Genomic DNA, 22,070 nt, shown 5'->3' on the forward strand with positions numbered 1-22,070 from the left:
CATGCAAACTGAGTACTAAGAAAGTTTAATGGTTTTGTCAGTAACAGATCAGATGTTTAAATGATAAAAAGCAAATAATGAATTAACATTTCTTATTACGAATTTTGCAGGTATTTAGTTTCAGTCTTACGGATGAAGAAATGCAGAAAATATGGTCATTGAACAAAAATCTACGTTTTTATGGTGAACCTATGTGAGTTTTGTGTTGCTTATGAGTTCATTACCATTATAATGGACTACATTTCCTAAGGGTTTATGCACATGTATTACTGAAAGAATTTTCTGCATCAGCTAACATAAATGCAAACATAAATTTGACGAAAAGGTCTCCAAAACAGACTTTGAAGGTACATTTCTAGATTATGATATTAAAGTGGTTAATTCGTCGATCTAAATTGCCAACGGTAAATAGGAATATTGTAAATAGGAATATTACATTTATAAATAGAAAAATGTATGAGGATACATGTAGCAAATAGATCATATTTATTCATGATACATTTTTATTTTTTTGATATAACAAGAAGTTCTAACAAATTACCTCATACGTGGACAAAATTCTAAAATGTACAATAAAAAAATACTTGAACGAAACCTAAGAATAGAAAACGAGGAGGTGACGAAAAGCCCGCGAACACCAAATTATCAATCCAAGCAGTCACATGCACACACATACAACCGCAATATCGGCCATCGGTTATGCGCTCTGGGTAAGGTAATAAAAAGTAAAAGGGTCATTCGTACTTTGTTTTAATTTGTTTGGTTGTAATAATCAAAAAGTTGTAGTAACTTGTTGATATGCACACGGAAGTGCCATATTGTATACTTTAGTACTTCTATTATATGTAGTTATATCCTATTCAATTATCTTCCTCTGAATATAACACATGTGTGTATAAGTTGTCTTTACTGGAGAGACTAAATATTATTTGATTTGATGATAATAAAGATATATAATAGAATTTACCGTGCGCACGACGCTTGTTTCTATAATAACCTCCATTGAATACGCTCCATATCTAAAGACTTAGTATGGAAAGACAGATTCATACAACTTTTGAGCATCAAAACAAGATGACAGAGCAAGAACTAAGACTAACGTTACCTATGGGAGTTAAAGCTTAAATAAAGTTTTAGTAAAATAACATTTTTCTATTATGATAGTTTTGGTAAAATTACATGTTTCGGATTTTTTCACAAAAGCAACTTCACACATTGCCCAAAATAAAGTTTTCCTGTGATGTGTGATGTATTTCGAACAAATAAATCAATTTTGAATGGTGCATGTAATTTATTTATAATAGTATTTTTGAAAAATGGAATATTTTAGACCAAATGTTGCAAATCTATTAAAACGTACAAGTAAGTACAATTAGTTTGCATTAAAACAATGCTCCTAGTACATTTTTAAGCTAACAATTTTTATTAAACAAGTATTAAAGATTTACATGTTTTCTATATTTTAGTGCCAAAGATCACAAGTACTACGCATTCCACGACGAGTTTTGAACACGTGATCACATTGAACTTAACTTTTTATTTACTGGTTTAAGATGTTTTTGTAAAAATAAATCAATTACGCTTATTATATATATTGGCTTGTCGATGGGTGATTTTATTGTTATGTTAGTATGTAAATAGATGTTGTATGTTTGACAATGACATAAATATCCACTGAATACCAAAAAAGTCGCGAAAGGGAATACCAAAAAAAGTCGCGAAAGTGAAGACCTTCTACGTACAGGCCATCATAAAGTCTATCAACCGTTGTCAATTCTCGATAAAGGTGAAGATATGAAGCAGACTCAACCGTATCTGTTGTAACCTTGGTTTCAACTTCAGTGGTATAAATGCCTCTAAAATAGTCACCAAACTTTTAATTATTCAGTGAAAAAACATCATCTATGTAGCGGAATGTGAAGTTAAAGTCCATACAGTAAAAGAAACACATTTTGCATTTGTTATTACTAAAATTGTATTTAATTCAGCAATATCGCTGTAAATGCTAATGTTAAACGAATAATTAACATCCTTACATAAGTTAAAAGTTAAATTACTTCAGAGTTACTGTGAAACTAACTGCACTACGGGCGGTGTGATTCAGGTTTGGATACTCAAACATTCCAAAGAATTGTTAGATTTACAACCTGAGTCCCTTTCCTCGTGCATTTGTATAAACAAAAATTGACTTCTCTACTCTTTACACAAGTAATCATCAATTCTAAACTTAAAGAAATTTTGAAAGAATTAGTCCAACTTTGTTTCATAAAAAAGAATGGCCAAATAAGATAGAATCATAATTTAAAGAAAACACTTTGATTTAGAAAAAAAGGTTATCTGAAACTGACATCATCAAGATTTTTTGTCGAGCTTGCGACTTCTGTTGCAGAAAGCTCGACATAGGGATAGTGATCCGGCGGCGGCGTCGTTAACTAACTACTTAAAAGCTTTATATTTTAGAAGGTGGAAGACCTGGAAGATCCGTCTGTCATATGTTAATTTTCCTTGACCTCATTTTCATGGTTCAGTGACTACTTGAAAAAAGGGTTAAGATTTTTTGTAATGTTAATTTCTCTCTTTATCATGAGTAACAGGATAACTATATTTAGTATATGCGTACCTTCATGGTCCTCATGCCTGTCAGACAGTTTTCATCTGACATCGACCTCATTTAATAGATCAGTGAACTTGGTTAAGTTTTCGTGGTCAAGTCCATATATCAGATACTATAAGCAATAGCTCTAATATATTTGGTGTATGGAATGATTGTAAGGTGTACATGTCCAACTGCCATGTGTCATCTGACCTTGACCTCATTTTTCATGGTTCAGTGGTTGAAGTTAAGTTTTTGGTGCTTTGGCCTTTTTATCTAATACTATATGCAATAGGTAAACTATATTTGGTGTATGGAAATATTTTACGATGTACATGTCAGTTTGGCAGGTTTTATTTGACCTTGACCTTATTTTTACGGTTCATTGCTCAGTGTTAAGTTTTTGTGTTTTGGTCTATTTTTCTTAAACTATAAGCAATAGGTCCACTATATTTGGTGTATGGAATGATTGTAAGGTGTATATGTCTGTCTGGCAGGTATCATCTGACCTTGATCTCATTTTCATGGTTCATTGGTCAATATTAAGTTTTCCTGGTTAAGTTTGTTTCTTAGATACTATAAGCAATAGGTCAACTATATTTATAGCATAGATTGATTGTAAGATGTACATGTCTGTCTGGCATGGTTCATCTGACCTTGACCTCATTTTCATGGTTCATTGGTCAATGTTAAGTTTTCCTGGTTAAGTTTGTTTCTTAGAAACTATAAGCAATAGGTCAACTATATTTTGTGTATGGAATGATTGTAATTATATAAGGTGTACATGTATTTCCGTTTGGTTTATCTAACCTTGATCTCATTTTTTTGGATCATGTTAGGTTTATGTGAAACTTGTAGTAAAGCTTTATATTTAGGACTATCAACATAAAATCAATGGTCAGTAAAGCAGGCAAGACATTTCAGCATGTGCACTCTTGTTTTATTGACAACATATCTCTATCGTTTGGAGAGCGTGTTCTTCAACATGCAATCGACATTTCTAAGGGAACACACTGCACCATGATCCTCTTCTTGCCGAATATATCCTTTATACTTATGAGGCAGACTTCCTACAGGAGCTTTTCAAATAAGATGCGGGCATTAAATACGTTTCGCTATATAGATGATATTCTTCCACTGAATAATTCAAATTTTGGTGACTATTTTAGAAGCATTCATACCACTGCCGTTGAAATAAAGATTTCAGTAGATACTGCTTCATATCTTCACCTTTCTCGAGAATTGACCACGGTTGGAAACTAATGTTTAGAACAAAAGAGAGTTTTTTTTTTTTTTTGCCGTTATAAACTGTCCATTCTATGTCGCAACATTACAGCATCGCCTGTATGTAGAGTATATATCTCCCAGTTGATAAAAATGTTTAAGGACTAGCGTTTCCCATCACCATTTCTTTGATAAAAGGTGATCGTAAACGTAAACGTAAACTTACGATTTCAAAGAAAAAAGTGGGCTTTCCTTGATAAAAGAAAGCTTTTGAACCAATTATCACTTCGAATTTGGCCTTTTAATTTTTTTGATTCGAGCGTCACTGATGAGTCTTTTGTAGACGAAACACGTGTTTGGCGTTCAAAATTATAAGGCTGGTATCTTTGATGATTTTGTTTCTCTCGAAAGTTTTACTAACGCCATTATGATTTGGTTTACATTTATGGAATACCTGTGTCACCTTCTTTTGGTTTTTGATGGATTTTTGTTGCTTTTGCTTCATTTTCAGTGTTGTATTTCGTACTATTCTGATTGTCAACGTCCATGTAGTTTTTACAAGCAACAGTCTTGTCCGTTCTTGATTCTGAAAAACCGTGTTAACATTTCAAACTTTCTCGTTCGGTCAAGTAGTGGCGTAAGAGAATTAACATGACCGAGAGTTTATGCATTTTGTCTAACGGTAAGATAAGAAACATTGACCTTTCCGATATTGTGTGATGGCGTTTCACCATATATTACTCAATAAAGTATTTAACAGGAGAAACACGGCGGGTGTCATCAGTAGAGCAGAAATGTTTGAAACAACCGAGTTACATTCGGTTTTTTTTGGGGTACGTGTTTTTGACTTGTTTTGTCTTTACGCCGTTTTTTTTTTATTGTTGCCACGATGTTGTTTGTTTCAATTATACTTATGGTATTTGATTGGTGTCTTCTCACTTCTTTTAAAATATTGTACAGCCCTGTACTTTTCAGTACAAAAGACCCTAGACTTTCCTTAAAAATCAACATAAGTAATATATTGTCTAATCACTTGTGACCAGAGAAACTTTGAAATTAAGTCTTGCCAATGCTTAAAAATCAATCTGATTTGTTGATATAAATTTCATTGGCAGTGCTGGAGTCGGTTTCACAAAAAAACTTACGACTAAGATTGATCGTAAGTCATGAACAATTCAGTATACTTACGACAAATCTTGGTCGTAAGTTTTTTTATGAAACCGACTCCAGAACTTCATTATAGATTTTACTTCGTCATTGATTTGGTCTTCCAACTGTTTGTATCCTAGCGCTACTGATATATTTTATGTAGATGAAATGTATGCATGGCGTGCTTACTTATAAGTCTGGTATATTGAGTTTTTAGCAATACCAAAATTGTCCCAAAAAAGAGTTCTACAACCCACACGAACCTTCTTTTATATTACAAGGAAACAGTAAGAATCATTAGAATGTGTTGACGACTTAAAACATTTTTATTAAACCTTCTGTATATACGTATAAAACAAATATATTTCGAATAAGGAGGACATTTTCTAGTACATGCATCTTTGGCTTCATTTCGTTTTTAAATCGCAAGCAGATCATCATCTTCTTCAATAACATTATAAATCCAAATTCGTTAAACAAATATATTTGTTATCCAGATAACAGAAAGGTGACAGAAACCGAACTTTTCTACTGATTCCTAAGATATCTAGCTTTGTGATGCATGCAAAGCAGAAAATCCCAAACCTGCTGATGCCCCTGGACATTTTACATTGGAATTTTAAGCAAAACCGATTGTTGTTGCTTCCATGCTTGAAGTACTTGGGCCTCTGCTGCTTCAAACTACGTCGGTATCAGTTCTGATTGATATATGAAAATAAGAAGATGTGGTATGATTGCTAAGGAGATAACTCTCCACCAGAGACCAAATGACATAGATGTTAACAACTATAGGTCACAGTACGGCCTTCAACAATGAGAAAAACCAATACCGCATAGTAAGCTATAAAAGGCCCCGAAATGACAAATGTAAAACAATTCAAAAGAGAAAACTAACGGTCTGATTTAAGTACAAAACAATAAACGAAAAACAAATATGATAAACAGCAACAAACGACGACCACTGTATTACAAGCTCCTGACTTGGGACAGGCACATACAGAATGTAGCGGGGTTAAACGTGTTTGCTGGCGCCAAACCCTCCCTCTAACCTGTGACCAAGGTGTAACAGTACAACAAAAGAGCACACTATAAAAATCATTTGAAAAGGGCTTAACTCATCAGATCCATACATCGCAGAAAAACAACTATCACAGACCGGACATGGCAAGGTATTTATACATCCCCAACAACAACAAAAAAGACACAAAGTACAAATTTTAGAGTACTCGCAGTTACTGAAAGCTAGTTCAAAGTTTGAGACCATTTTTCATATAACTATCAAATGTGGTTAAAACGATTTGAACCTGCCTTAGACCCTGCCACGTCCAGTCTGTGTTTATGTTTGATGTTTTGTATCGATCTGATGAGTTAAAGCCTTTTTCAACTGATTTTTATAGTTTTTTCTTATGTTGTGCTGTTACACCACTGTCCCAGGTTAGGGGGAGGGTTGAGCGCTCACAAACATGTTTAACCCCGCCACATTCTTTATTTGCCTGTCCCAAGTCAGGAGCCTGTAGTTCAGTGGTTGTCTTTGGTTCATGTCTATCATATTTGTTTTTCGTTAATTGTTTTGTTATAAATTAGGCCGTTAGTTTTCTCAATTGAATTGTTTTATATTTTTCATGTCGGGGCCTTTTATAGCCGACTATATGGTGTGGGTTTTTATCGTTGCTGAAGGCCGTACGGTTGCCTATAATTGCTTACATCCACTTTATTTGAACTTTGGTGGATACTTGTCTCATTGGCAATCATACCTCATCTCCTTATTTTTATATTAGTTATATTCAACATCTTTACATAACATTAACGTTACTAATTTTATTGCATCAGATGCGCATTTCGACAACTAATGTTTCTTCAGTGATGCTCGTTACCAAATATACAAAAGTCTCAAACCCAATACAAACGTTGACCAAAAGAAAAGTAAAGCCAAACCAGTACAAATTAAACCGCGTACAAAACTTTTTCAAATGCAAACACCGCTAAGATGTAAATATTTAGGTCGACACATGTTAGGAATACTAATCGTACTCATAGTTTAAATCTGACTAAACTTAGAAAGATTTGGGTGCAAGTAGAACATACAATGAGTTCAGACATTGCAGAGTTTGCTGTTTTACCAAATGGAACGAAGTATCCTGTTATTGGGTTAGGAACCCATAATGTAACGGTAAGTATACCTGCGTCGGTAAATATTTGTGCAATGACTAATAATATTTCAAGTGTCAACATGATCAGATATAATTCTATTTATAGGTTTCTTTTATCAGTGAGCTTTGATATCAGGGGCGGATCCAGGATTTTGGAAAGGGGGGCGGAGTATGTAAAGTTTGCCGAGCGGAGCGAGGAGAACATTTTTTTGGACCTATTTTTGGCTAAAAAACATAAAATAAGTGTAAAATGCACTTTTTTAACGGTTCCTGACGTGGGGCATGTATATTTTATAGTTAAAGTGTAAGGGTTGGACATTTTTGATGCCGTATTTTCCCTATTAATTGTCTATTATAAAATGATTGGATGGTTCCAAAGCTATGTACTAATATATATTTTTTTTTTTTTTTTTTTTTTTTTTTTAAATAGATACTTGTTTATTCCAAAAAATTTCCTGTTTACATTTTCCTCAGTTGCCCAGGATGCAAACTGGGGATTCCCGTTTACATTTAAAACCAACTGTCCGGGAAGCAGGAGGCTGAAAAAAGTGCACTGTATTACCAGAAAAAGTAGTACATGCATAATAATACTTATTATTCTATTATATGACAATGAATGAAAAAGAACATCTTTCTAGAATGTAATACTAGTAATAAATAATATAACATTATAACATAATCGAGTGCACCTCTAAACCATGGATTACCTAATACAAATTAAAGAGACATAAAAGGCAGACCACATAACATCGTGACTGTTATCTCCTACAAGGTTTGTAACATCATATAAAATTAATTAATGTGTTTATTTTTTCTTTGTCTATTGTATTATTAGATAAATAACAGGGTACAGATTTCAGATGGGTTATCATGTATGATTTCCAAAGATTCAAAATATCTGTAGATGACATTTTTATCCCATCATATTTGATTTTGTTTCTTATTTTCCACAAGGACCATTTTGTCAAAATAAAAAAGAGATTTACAAGTAAAGTGTGGTTCGATTGACCACTGCTATCTCCCAAAAGCATAGAATGTTTTAAATTTTCATCATCTAATTGAACATTCCAAAATGTGAAAATATCTTTGATTTTACTAATGATTATTTTGGTTGTATTGCAATCGAAAAATAAATGTTGCAAATTTTCAGTATTATTGACCGTTTGGCAAATATGACATTTTCCGTTTGACAATTGCATTTTTTAAGTCTACTTTCCGTATATATGATATTGTGAATGCATTTCCATTGAAATTCTTTTATTTTATTGGTGATATTAACTTTTTTCAGATTGTCCCATACTATTTTCCAATTAATTACGTGCCCAAAAATTTCTTGCCATTTGTTTTGACATTTTGGATATATTTTCTGATTAATCGTGTCTCGAATATATTTGAGTTTCAATTCTTTAGGTTTGATTTTTTTGTCATTTCTATCTAATATGAACATTTCATCAGAAAGTTTCAATTCTATGTTTGTTTTTACATTAATTTCATTATCAATTTCTAAAATTTGTAAGAAGTCGATTGGTATTGAACTTTTAACTCTTGAAAACTCCGATATACAGTTTCTTTTATCCACAAGTTTTTCAAATATAGAACAACAACTGTAAAATTCGTTGGTTTCTTCATTCCATATTTCTTTGATATATTTCATGTTACTTTTTAGAAAGGAAGAAAAAAACAATGGCTTATTTTGGAATAAAATTTTTGAATTACCAAATAGTTTCATATTAAGTACCTCGTGCTTTGTTTTGGGATTATCTCCAATTTTTAGAAAATTAGACCATGTATAGACCATTTTCTGATAAAATAAAGGAATATTTTTAAGATTTAGTCCATTAATATTTGAACATTTACATAAAAAATATTGATCATTATACTTATTGTCAAATTGTCGAAGCCAATACTTGCCAATCGCATTCCAGCTTTCTAATGGTTCATGAAGAATGCGATAAAGAGACTTTATTTGCTTACTTCTAATGAATAATTCTATACTAATCATGCCCATTCCACCCTTTGTTATATCAAGACAACAAACCTGTATTTCTATTTGGTTAACTTTCCCATCCCATATAAAATTCCAAATAATATTGTTTATTTCTTTTGAATATTTTTCAAGAATTCCCCGCATTTCAATTTCATAACTGCACATGGGCAATATGAATTTTTTTACTATTAAGGTTTTACCACTAAATGAAAGTTTCCTGCTTTTCCACACGTGGACACAGTTTTTAATCTTTTCTATAATGCTTTGCCATATAGCATCATTATCAATTTCATATCCGTGATTTACTCCGAGGGTTTTTACATTACCTGTAATCCATTTAATTTTATTAAATTTTAGTTTTTTCCTTCTAAGAGATCCTATAAGTAAACCTTTGGTTTTATCATAATTAATTTTAGATCCCGAAGCTTTTTCATATAGCGTTAGGACATCAAAAGATTTTTCTACTGATTTCTCATTTTTGTTAAAAAGCTGAGTGTCGTCAGCAAACATGCATAATTTAGTTTCTATACTTTTACCCCCCTCACCAGGTATCTTAATCCCTTCAATTTCCTTGTTACCTCGTATTGCACATGCCATTGGTTCTGCTTGCAAAATGTATATGAGGGGTGCTATTGGACAGCCCTGTCTGGCCGAACGAGTTATCGAAAAATATTTTGAAACATGTCCATTTGTTTTTATACAAGTTATAGCATCATAAAGTAACATTTTGATCCATTGTCTAAATTTTTCCCCAAAATTAAACTTTTCTAATACAAAATCCACCCAATCCCATTCAACTCTATCAAAGGCTTTTTGTTGATCAAGAAATATTATTATTCCATCTTCGTCTTCGTTGTCAATATAGTCTATTATATCTTGAATTAATCTGTTAGCGTCACTTATGTTTCTTCCTTTAACAAATCCTTTTTGATCTGGATGTATTATTTTTGGTAAGACTTTTTTCAATCTCATTGCAAGAAGTTTTGCTATGATTTTATAATCGGTGTTAAGTAATGTAAGAGGTCTCCAGTTTTTAATATTTTCTCTTTCACCACCCTTATGTAATAACGTAAGAACCCCTTTATGTTGTGATTTACTTAAGGCATTTTTATCAAATATTTCTTGAAGGAGTGTAAAAAAATAATATTTTATTATATCCCAATAAAAAATGTAAAATTCAGATATAATGCCATCCTCAACCTGGCGATTTGTTAGTCTTTAGATCTTTGAGCACTTTTTCTAATTCTTCCATATTTATTTTACTTTCAAGCATCTCCTTATCGTCGGAACTTACCTTATTTTCAATAAATTGGCAAAGCTTTTCACCGCACTGTTTGTCCCACCCTTCAGAAGTAAAAAGTGTGGAATAAAATTGTACTTGTTCTTTTAATATCGAATCAATATCATATTTATACTCACCCGTTTTTGTTTTTATACGATTCCACAATTTGTTTTGACCATTTTTCTTTTCTAAATTAAAAAAATACTTCGTAGATTTTTCACCTTCCTCTGCCTATTTAATTTTTGCTCTAATTTTCGCAGATTCTGTCAAATTTGTATAAATATCCTTAATTTCGCGTTCAATTTCGGTTATTCTAGAATTGATGATATTTGTTTTTTCCTCTACCAATTTTAATGCTTCAAGTCGTTTTTCTAGTTGTTTAATGTGATTGTTATTATATAAGCGATTTAGTGTTTTACTAACATCAATTGTTAGAAATTTTATTTTACTTTTGGTTATATCCCACCATTCTTGTATATCATTATATTTGTCTTTACTATTTTTCCATCCTTCCCAAAAGACTTTAAAGGCATTTGAAAACTGTTCAGATTTAATTGTATTTAAATTCATAATCCACATACCCGGCCCTCTTTCTATATCATCTAGCTTAATTTTTGATGTAACTATTTCGTGATCACTAAACGGGAAATGTGATATACGAGTGTTAAATATTTTACTATTCAAAGATTTGCTGCAGAAAATAAAATCAATACGAGACTTCGAGTTTCCTCTCTGAAACGTATAACGTTTTGTATCTGGAAATCGAGATCTCCATACATCATCTAATTCATATCTCAACAAAAGATTTTTTAATTCTGTTGTACCGACGTCATTATTTTGATGTGATGGCATTCTGTCTGGTTTTTTGTCTAAAGTACAATTAAAGTCTCCTAATAATACGGTGTAGTGTTCAACGCTATCATCGTCATACATTTTATTTAAATTACGCAAATTTTCGTAAAAAGTCTTTCTATCGGAACCGTTGTTCGGTGTATATACATTTACAATATGATATACAGCATTATCACTTTTTATGTCACACATTTGACATCTTCCGTTTTCATCGTGATTAATAAAAGTTACATTTTCGGAAAATTTCTTTTGCAAAAGGAATCCCACTCCCCTTGAATCAGAAGTTCCACAATTCCAAACGGATTCACCTCCCCCAAATTTTTTCCAGTCATTACCCCAGTTATCAATATCAGATTTCGTACAGTGTGTTTCTTGTAGACAAATGATATCAAACTTTTTTGAAACCAACCAATTAAAAATCACATCTCGTTTTTTATTGTTTCGTAAACCATTTACATTTATTGAAGCAATTGACAAAGACATATTAAGTTCGAATAGGTTTTTTTCCCTTTCTTTCATCATTTAAATGTTTCACTTGAATGCTTTGAACCTGGTTATGTCTATTCGGTAAAATAAACTTGACGGATCGTTCATGTGTATACCTGTGTGTAAACAAATCAGGTAAAACTTTAATTATTAAACGTCGTTTTAAAACCGTAATAGGTCTAATAAACCGATACTTATTCATGTTCTCCATATATAACATTACAATTTGGTACATCTAGCAATTTTTGCACTTTTTGCAGTATATAGATATAGGCATATAAACGAAATACTTCTAAATAAAATATACATACGAAAAATATGTTTAAAAAAGTGGACATGATATTTACAGTGATACATTTGTGTTTTTGTTTTTGTTTTTTTTTTTAAATATTTTGTTTTTAACAGTAAAATCAGATTAAAATAGTCTGAGTGTTTATTTACATGGTTTAATCATGATCTATGCATGTCTCTTTTCTTGATACTTTGGATGTCCGGTCTGCAGATGTTGGAGTAGTTTTGTCACTCCTGTTGCGTTTGCGATCAACCGGAGTGTTTGATACGGTTAAGTTAGTATTTGGGCTATGAAGAAACTCACAAAGTTTACTGTTAATTCTTTGTGCGCCTTCTGTGCTGATGTGTACACCGCTACTGTCATTTTTATCAAACAACGTTCTGATTACAGCTCCGTGTTTATAAAATTGATCATTTATATCAACAAATGCTACAGATTGTTCTCGAACACAAAGGTTTTTTCATGAAACTATTTACATTTTTGGTCGTTTCATTTATTTTCTGAAATTGAGCGCCGTTGCCTTTATGCGGTATTATATTGCAAAGGCCTATTTGTGCCTCTGGAAAGCTAGACTTCACACGATTGACAGCGCTTGTTACAAGAAGGTTTATTTGATCAGAGTCACTTTTATTTCTACTTATTTCATTTGTGCCTAGACAGATAACAATCTTTTCAATATCTTTGTTTTCAGTTTTTTGAAAAGCTAGATCAATGTTTTGTTCAATTTTGTCAAAGGATCCTCCAGATATTGAGGCGTTTACTAACGAATCGTCGATATGTCCGAGCCTAATACAATTAGATGCTCCAAGGAGAACACACACTGTCTCTCTTCCACAATTTGCGTTGTCTGATGAGATGGATTCTTCGTCATCTTCGTCAGTGTGAATGTTTTCTGTATTGTCTTGTCTTCCCTCTAATATTTCAGGACCATAACTGCCCAATTCCTTTTTTTCTGTTTTCTGTTTGTACTGCTCACAGTCTCGTCTGGCGTGACCTTTGACGTTACAGTAAGAGCAGTATCCTTCACTTGTACAGGCGTTAGCTACGTGACCTATACCACAACAATTGTAACATCTCTTTTGATTCATGAGACTTGGTTTGTCCTTACATCTGTATGAAGGATGACCTGTGATATGACAGTATATACATGGAGTGCGATTGTTATCAGCAAAAAGTCTTACTTCAAAACGACCAAATGATGTTCTATTCGGGAGCACTGCATCACATTCCAGAATATCAATATACCGAGACCCATTTTCGATGTTTGTGCCTTTGATGACGCCTCGTTTTATAGAGCCTGGAACTACTTTACCAAATCTAAACATCTGAGTACAAATGTATAAGTTTTTTAGTTCGTAAGGTGCGTCTTTTATTGTTACATGAGTAATTAAACTCTCTACTTCATAAAATTTAATAGATCTGTCTCTTAGCGTTATACCTTGAGCCGCTAGCCTGTCTTTTGTTTCAGGGTTTTTTAGAGTTACTATACAGTCTTTTTCAGTGATTTGAATTGATAACACATCCTCAATATTAATTACTTTACCTATTTCTGACAAAACATCATCATGCGATATCCCTTACTGTACTGTACTAATATATTTAATGTGGGATTTGTCAGTAAAAAATGGACATGGAAAAGTCTCGTGTGTTGTAAGGTTAGTTAGCATAACCTCACAGATTTCTTGTTGAAAACAAGATATACGGCCATTCAATGAAATTTACAATACGACAGACACGAACAAAGACAAACTAGCAATTTTAATCCAAATGTTTGGTTGAAATGTTTCACCCAACAAGGGAAGTGAGGGGTTCCAAATCAACCAAAGGCTACGAATGAGTCTGAAATGACAACGAAGTTGTGAATGACGGTCGACAAATGGAGACATAAAGGCCATACCGAGCAGGCAGGTTGAAGTCGGGCCTTGAAAAAAGTATTCAGCGTATCAGTTCGGAGAAAGAGACATTCCGGTCAGATATGGGATTTACAACATGCAAACCCCCGCCCCCAAAAAATTACGACCGTTTTTCATTCAACATGTTCATTTAATGCTCAATAATTCTGTTTAAAATCTTTGTTTTTAATAGCAAAAAAGTGGACAAGATTACCGTTATTGTTTTCAATCCAGATACGGCCAGAATTTTTGTTTAAGGAAAAAATCAGGGTCAGAATTTTTTCTCTAAAATATCTCAGACTGCCCCCTCAAATCAAATGGTCCGTACCATAGATTTTAAATCTATCTAGAGCTTACTGACTGGGGATTATTATTCAGCAGTGTTATTAATGGGCTGGGGCGTGTGGGGTTAAACATGTTTTCGTAGGTTAATAATATTGCTGTGAACTTTTTTTTCTTCTTGAAAGTGTAATAGAGAATTACTTTCTGTTTGGTGGAATTGTGAAATAGAAGTCAATACGTTCTTGCTCGATCCTTACTCGCTTTGAAGGTGTCATGCTTGTCATCCTCAGCCTAAGCAATGTGTTACTGTAATTTGAATTTCAAAATGACTGAGTGACGTTTTTTCGACGCACTGGTCAACTCCACCGTAGCGAATCACATGACCTTGACATAATCAATAATATATTACAGTAAATACGAGAGAAAAATATCTTTATAAGTAAAGAATTGTCGCATAAAAATTAAATACGCGGGAAATGGCAAAGTTCACGAAGTCAAGTCTGATTTATAATCATTTTACCAAAAAAAAAAAAAAAGTGCAAGCAGAGGGGGGGCGTACGCCCTCTACGCCCCCCTCTGGATCCGCCACTGGATATGAATAGTTATGTAATACCGGTCAGTATTTCTGAATGAGTATACTAAACAAGTAATAGCTTTTCTAAAAAAGCTAGCTTCCTCTTAGCTGATGAAAGTGGAAAGTGTTCTCGCTTTGTAGATTAATTCATTCAGAATAGCCTTGCATATAAGACCATATAAATCAGCAGATTTTACCAAACACGTTATGAAGCAGTATACCGTTCCATGTTGGGTGTCAAATAAGGTCCTTATATCGTACTAATCCTTCAAAGCTTAACATACTGGATTGACATAATCTTTTGTGAGAGACCGTTCTTTTAAAATGCCAACAGTATTTTCGTATTTGAAATTTATAATTTTCTTTTGTTTCTCTTTCTCTCATATAGCATATATATATATAGTATAAATGGTCAATAAACCTGAAAACAACTATTCAATTCTTTATTAACCAAATGTTTTACAACATATAGGTACATGTATAATTAATATATATACTAAATATAGATTACAAAAATATACGATCATGACAAAACAGATAGAAGAATTAAATACACATAAAAATAAATACCTATAAAGACTACCAGAAGTTTGTTCTTGACCCTCCTCATTGTTTTAAGTAATATTCATTGTTTGCTATTAAGATATTTTTTTTTACATGTATTCACAACTATTCTATATATCATAGCTAGACTTGGGAGGATTAAAAACTTAAAATATTGTAATGACATGTTCATTGTAGAAGACCGTAGATTGAATTTTAGAAGTAAATTGTTCTGTTTGTTGTTTAATTGGGTTGCTGTCTAAACTAATTACGTATTATTATATACTTCATATCTCCTTTTAAATCATTCATAGAAATTAAGCATTGCTGAAATATGATAGCATACATGTATAATTGCTTTCATCGTCTGAGAGTAGTTTTATATTCTTCTTATATATATATTTCCCTTTCGATTTTTTTAGTCTTCTGTTCTTCATCGTCTGCTATTTTGATAGTGAGAGCTAGAAAACGTTCAACCCCGCCCAAACCCTACCCCAAAGATGGGGGGTGGGGGGTGGGGCACTTATCATACTTATCATTTGTAGTGAGAGGTAGGGATGAGCAACTAGAATAGGCCTATTTTAAGCTTTTGATGAGGTCGAGAAATTTTGGTGATATTTAAGTCAAGGTTGAAGATTGAATCTGAAACTAATCAGATGTCGATACTTTTTTTCAAATGCAATTAAAATCACTCTCGTAATTTGTCATGTTTGTCAAGCATGATGAAATAGCGTAACCATGCATCATAGCTATGTGTAGACATACTAATTGTAAAAAAAATATTTGATCTCTAAGGTATTTTCCTTTTACCAGACTGAGACATATATGTGCTTTTACCATAAAAAGGTCCCCCCCCCCCCCCTTTCCGAGATAAAAATTCCTGTTCAAATTAATATTTAATCGAAAATATCTCTCTTTTAGTAATTTTTTTTATTATTGCTTTTGGATTATCTTACTAAGTATAAATATTTATAATCTAGGCTAAGAAAAAAGCACGATGTTTTCATAAGTATGGTTTCGTGTACAAGATGTACGTAACAGTGAGCGACTGGATAGAACGTTAAATAATCACACGTGTGTTTACAATATTTCAGGAGTTTCGGCTATTTATAGATAAGTGTTACCTGTGTACCGATTTGCATGATTGGTAACCAGGCAAAATCTAATTGCTAAAATAGAGAGTTCAATTCCGACACTTTACGGGATCAAAAGACATTTACTAGGTTTTGTCCCAACCAATCAACACAAGTTAGCTATGATAGAGCTGGGAACAGTACATACGTTCCTGGATAGAGTCAGCAATATCTTCCAATCAGATAGTAAGAAGCATTCAGCCCGCAGACTGTCCATCGTTCAACTCTTAATAACGTCTCCTCGGAGACGTTAATCACTTGCAAATTCGCTAAATACATTTTTGCAAAATTATAACGTTTACTTTTAAATAATTATAATTTTTAAGACAAATGCACAATAAAAACTGAATGTAGCGTTTAATGTTTTTTTGTTTTTTTAACTTTCTATCAGGGTGGACCTGGTTCAGTCAGGAAAGCAGTGAAGTATGCCATAGATATCGGGTACAGGAGTGTTGATTGTGCCTATGCATATGAAAACGAAAAGGAAGTAGGAGATGGTATACAGGCCAAGTTAGATGACGGTACAATTAAAGATAAAAAAGAAATGTTTATCACGACTAAGGTAGGACAGTAGCCATGACTTTGTCAGTTATTCTTGTCACCTTGGTATCTTTCGCCTCTTTTGTCATATTTTCTTTCAAAATAAAAAAAAAAAAGATGTGATGATCTCTTGTAATTATTTAGAAGGTTATATTATTTTTTAATACGGATTTAAACAACCGAAACATAAATGATGTATTGAGAAAAGAAATATATACTGTATAAAAAACCGTTTCATACACACATTTTTAGATTGTTTCTAATAGTCCAAAATAACACATTTCCGACGAAATCTACCAATTTTCAAGCACCAAGCTTGCGGGTACTACAGTCTTCAAATGCTCCCGATACTTTTATTAGAACTGTTAACATTATTTATTTCATATAACTTTCCACTGGACGAAAACTTTTCAGCTATGGAACACACATCATAATCCACGGCATATAAAGGAAAATTTCCAGAAATCGTTGGATAATCTTAAAGTGAACTGTGTCCAGCTGCTGGTCATTCACTGGCCTATTTCACTTAAGGTAAGGATTGAAATGCTTTAAACATAATTTGTGGGTTTAACAGTTTCCACTGTTAGTAAAAAAAGGTTGTGGTTCTAAAAAAGGTGACTAGTCTAGACTAGGCTTAATGATTGTACCCAGCACAACAATGTTGTATATATGTGTGTGTGTGTGTGTGTGGTGATGGTGTGTGTGTGTGTTTTTTTTTACTTTTTTCTTTAGAAGTTATGTCGGATTTCCTCTTTATTGCGTTCGTGTATTGGTTCTTGGATTTCGATTCCTGATTCCACTAGAATGCAATATGTTATTACATGCCACGTGCACGGTCCGAAGTTTGTCTGTCCGTGATTTTTGAAGATATACTTTATTTTGGATTTCAAATGAAAATAACACTTAATAAATGACTTTGCTATAAGTTCGCATATAAAGAGAGATACATGTTGGTATTACTGTTACTGTGTCTTAGGTTTAAAAACTTATACAAATGCAAGATATAGGGAAGGAGAAGAAGGATGTATGTTGATGTCAATAGGTCAGGAGTCAAAGTCACTGTTACGAATATTTTTTTTTTTGGGAAAACGGTTTATAGATGATAACTTGAGTTTCCCTTGATTATGTATAATGAAATTTGTACAGACTGAAGATACAGGAAAACAGAGGACGCCTGTGGTCATCCGGTCGACGATCAGGGTCACTTTTACAAAAAAGATTGATTTTTTTACCATTCATATTGAAAACTTTATAGAACATGTTTTATTTGTCCCTCCAAGCATATTTGTATTTTGAACCATTCCAATAAAACTGTTTTCTCTCCATAAATATGAAAATAGGGGCATCAGTTGGCAGTGCCAGCTTTCCAACTTTTCTGGAAGGACTGCGCTTTGACATCCAAAGGCACCAGCAAGTCCCCAAAAAAGGCCGTTGGTGCAATCTAGGACTTGGTCATAGTTACTAAAAATAGATGAAAAAATAAACCCACTTAATGAATGTTATAACATAGAAAAAAGCAAAGGTGAAATACAAATACAAACACAGTTACTTATGTCGTAACTATAATACCCGCCCTTTTCACGAATGTGACTTACCGAATTATACTATTTACCGGATTTGTAATAACATAAGCAACACGACGGGTGCCACATGTGGAGCAGGATCTGCTTACACTTCCGGAGCACCTGAGATCACCCCCAGTTTTTGGTGGGGTTCGTGTTTCTTAGTCTTTGGTTTTCTATGTTGTGTCATCTGTACTATTATTTGTCTGTTTGTCTTTTTATTTTTGGCCATGGCGTTGTCAGTTTGTTTTCGATCTATGAGTTTGACTGTCCCTCTGGTATCTTTCGTCCCTCTTTTTTTACACATACGAATAAACAGTGTTTTCAAATATAAAACAAACAACAACAAAAAATTACAAATACGAAGAACAGCAATCAAGAAAAGTTTTTTTTTATTTGTAATTCTAAATACTTTAAAATAAAATATATTGGAGAGAGAAACATGACCGTAAATATGAATGTTAATTGAGTTTCCATGAGAGTAAAAGAGTAAATGTCGATGAGATATGAAACTAACATGGCATTTAGACTTGAATATTAGTCTTCGCTGAAAGAAAACTGACCATACTATATGTCAAGCTCTAGATCTTATCTCTGCGTCCGAACTAGTTTTGAATGCATTGTTACATTGTTACCCTTCTGGACAACCAGATATCGCCCCCGGTTTTTCGGTATGGTTCTTGTTGCTCAGTCATTCTTTGTAGTATTTTTAGACTATTGTTTGTTTTCACGACGATTATTGTTTTCCCCATGGTGCTGTCGGTCTCTCTTTGAATAATGAATTTTGATTGTCACTTTGGTATCTTCCGCCTTCTATTTTTTCTGAAGTAATGATGGGTTGGTGTTTATCAACTACATGCAATAAATAGTGCTATATAAATATATACAATTATATGTTACTGTCAAATATTAAATTTGTATGGTTAGTTTTTTTCTAAAAAAAAACTCATTGTGTTTTCTTCTCGGTACACCAGGCGTTGATTTGTACATTTGAGTTTACTTATTTTTATACTTACCAGTACAGATTTACATCGCTAAATTATGAATTAAATCATTTATTGCATCAAAGTATTTATTTTAATGATAAATCAATTAAATTTTATAATATAAGCCTGGTATCTTTGGTGATTTTTTTTCTTCATTGTAGGACGGAGATGATTTGTTTCCCAAAGATAAAAATGACCAGATGATGTTTGCGAATCACGACATAATAGATACATGGAAGGTATGGTTCACTTTGCATACATTTCTAAGACACTCAGACATAACGATGATGATTTATGAATCTGATATTTTGGAATTATACTTATGAAATATACTTTATCATAGAAATATCTTTCTCTACTAAAATCAAAGAACCAGCTATCATATAACGTGAAAGAAACAATCCGATATATTGATTTAGAATGATTTATCATAGAAATATCTTCATCTTTTTAAAACAAAAAAACATTTTTTTTACATGATACTCATTGAAGAATTAAAAAAGTGGAATTAATATTTTAAAGCCCATTTTCTCTTGTTTGGAAAAATTCTTAGAAGAAGAACATGTTTTATATCTTTTTCAATCTTTTGCGATGAATCGATATACACATTTCACATACTTTTATTTTCATATCTTACGGTCATAGATATATTTTAATCATCACTCCTATATATATTAGTATATAAAATATCTTTTAACGCTTTTAAAAATAATTCAAATATCGAGGATTATTCTTGTAAATGACAAAGTATACATTTGAAATTCATTTATATTTACAATTTCATTTTCGCTTTATGGTACATACAACTTCGATCTTTTTTCTATTTTTTTACATTTCTTAATTCTTATATCATCACTACCTGTGAACTTGTGAACTTGCAGGGTATGGAAGAATTAGTTGATGCTGGCATGGCAGAGAATATAGGGTTGTCTAACTTTAACAAGTCACAGGTAGAACGTATACTACAAAGTGCCAGGATAAAACCATGTAATCTGCAGGTAACATGACATATCGGTCTTAAAATGTTGGCCTTTTTCATTAAAAATATACAAGTCCCGATTTTGGGGTAAGCTGCTTCTAAAAAAGAATTTTGAGAATGATGAAATATAGAAGATTAAGGCAGTAAAGGTCTTTTTTTTTATTTGCCAAGAATAACAGTACAACTAGACCGAATTCTTCTGTCTCTATATAGCATATATTTCCTAATCTTCATTTCCCTTTTACTATTTTTGCGTTTTTCTATTTTTTATAGACAAAAGAATTCGGTCTACAGTACAACAAGAAATATCGAATAGCATTGTTTATTATTTTTATTTAAATATTTTGTATTTGTAGGTGGAAATACATCCTTATTTCTCAAATAGGAATCTTGCGAATTTCTGCTTGTCAAAAGGCATTACAGTGACGGCTTATGCACCTCTAGCAAACCCGGACAGTCCTTTGTGGGTATAACGGTCCATGTGTACTGTTTTCTATGATAGCATAATAGAACTGCAATAAGATATTGACAGATAACTTAGAAGAACATTACCTCTGCTTTCAACTATCGTTTGGTAGATTTTCCGTCAATCTATAACAGAACAATTTTTGCAAATAGCTTTTATGAATGACGTTGAACGTTTATGATTAATTGGTTTAAACACTTATAAAGTCTTTATGCTTTGAAGTGAAATAATAATAATGCAAACACATTTACATATAGTACGGGTCATAATTAAATTATGACCTCTCCATTGTAAAAACTCAGTGGTTACATATATATCATTAAAACCCGCTCGTGACAGGTGCGCTCGACTCCAATCTTAATTGACTTTGACTGTCAGTTTCCCTCTCTCATAGCACTCCGGCTTGCACTACCAATAAAAACTGACCGCCACGAAATAGCACAATAGTGCTGAAAGAGCCGTTAAACACCAATTAATCAATTATCAAAACCCCGTTTAAAATTAAAAGATTGCAGAAGCTTAACATTTATAAGTTTATATTATAATAGGCGAACGGGGAAAGAACCAAGTATATTTGACGAACCTGTACTTAAGGATATTGCTCAAAAGAAAGGCAAAACCATACCACAGGTAAAAGAAATTCTAAATTGGAGCGGAGAGAATTTATTGATAAAAAAATGCAATATTAGCTAAATGGTTCAAACAGCTATAGCAATACTATATAAAATTGCTTTAATTTAAGTACTGCTAATTCTAAAATTTACGTATGGTGATTCATGAGGTAAAAACAGCCATGGTATCACATTTTCTGAATGTAATGTGTACACATTAAAACCTAGTATGGTGTTTGGAATACCTGTCTGGTTAAAGGAGATACAAAATATATAGAGTATAAATTACAAATAAGAGATATCTCTAAAAATTACCAAAGAATCTATATAAAATCTAAGAACAAGAAGCGTATTTATAGAATTCCTTCCTTCATCAGATATGCTCCATGCCAGCATTCGGACAATTATAAATACAAAACGTTTGAGAGCACAAAAAAGGCTAAACCTGTCTTATGTAAATAAGGAGATGTGGTATGATTGCCAATTT

At 32.6% G+C, this 22,070-nt stretch overlaps 3 protein-coding genes across 7 annotated transcripts in view; 2 read left to right on the top strand and 1 right to left on the bottom strand.

Moving 5' to 3' along the window:
* LOC127705886 (vesicle transport protein GOT1B-like) overlaps window positions 1–22,070 on the bottom strand; it is a 145,278-nt gene that overhangs the window by 107,333 nt on the left and 15,875 nt on the right. The gene's annotated exons all lie outside the window — the stretch shown is intronic.
* The window catches only part of LOC127705875 (1,5-anhydro-D-fructose reductase-like), a 139,019-nt gene that overhangs the window by 76,609 nt on the left and 40,340 nt on the right, over window positions 1–22,070 (top strand). Inside the window, exon 11 of one of the 3 annotated variants that reach the window (XM_052210236.1) lies at window positions 1,467–1,590. The exons of the other annotated variants lie outside the window; for them this stretch is intronic. Coding sequence (XP_052066196.1) covers window positions 1,467–1,509 — 43 coding nt within the window. The 3' untranslated portion in view covers window positions 1,510–1,590. Of the gene's footprint in view, window positions 1–1,466; window positions 1,591–22,070 lie in introns of those variants that run through there. 3 annotated transcript variants of the gene reach the window in all.
* LOC127705877 (aldo-keto reductase family 1 member B1-like) overlaps window positions 1–22,070 on the top strand; it is a 147,978-nt gene that overhangs the window by 53,821 nt on the left and 72,087 nt on the right. The gene's annotated exons all lie outside the window — the stretch shown is intronic.

Source organism: Mytilus californianus, unplaced genomic scaffold (assembly GCF_021869535.1).
Source record: "Mytilus californianus isolate M0D057914Y unplaced genomic scaffold, xbMytCali1.0.p SCAF_6, whole genome shotgun sequence".
Taxonomy (NCBI): Eukaryota; Metazoa; Mollusca; class Bivalvia; order Mytilida; family Mytilidae; genus Mytilus; species Mytilus californianus.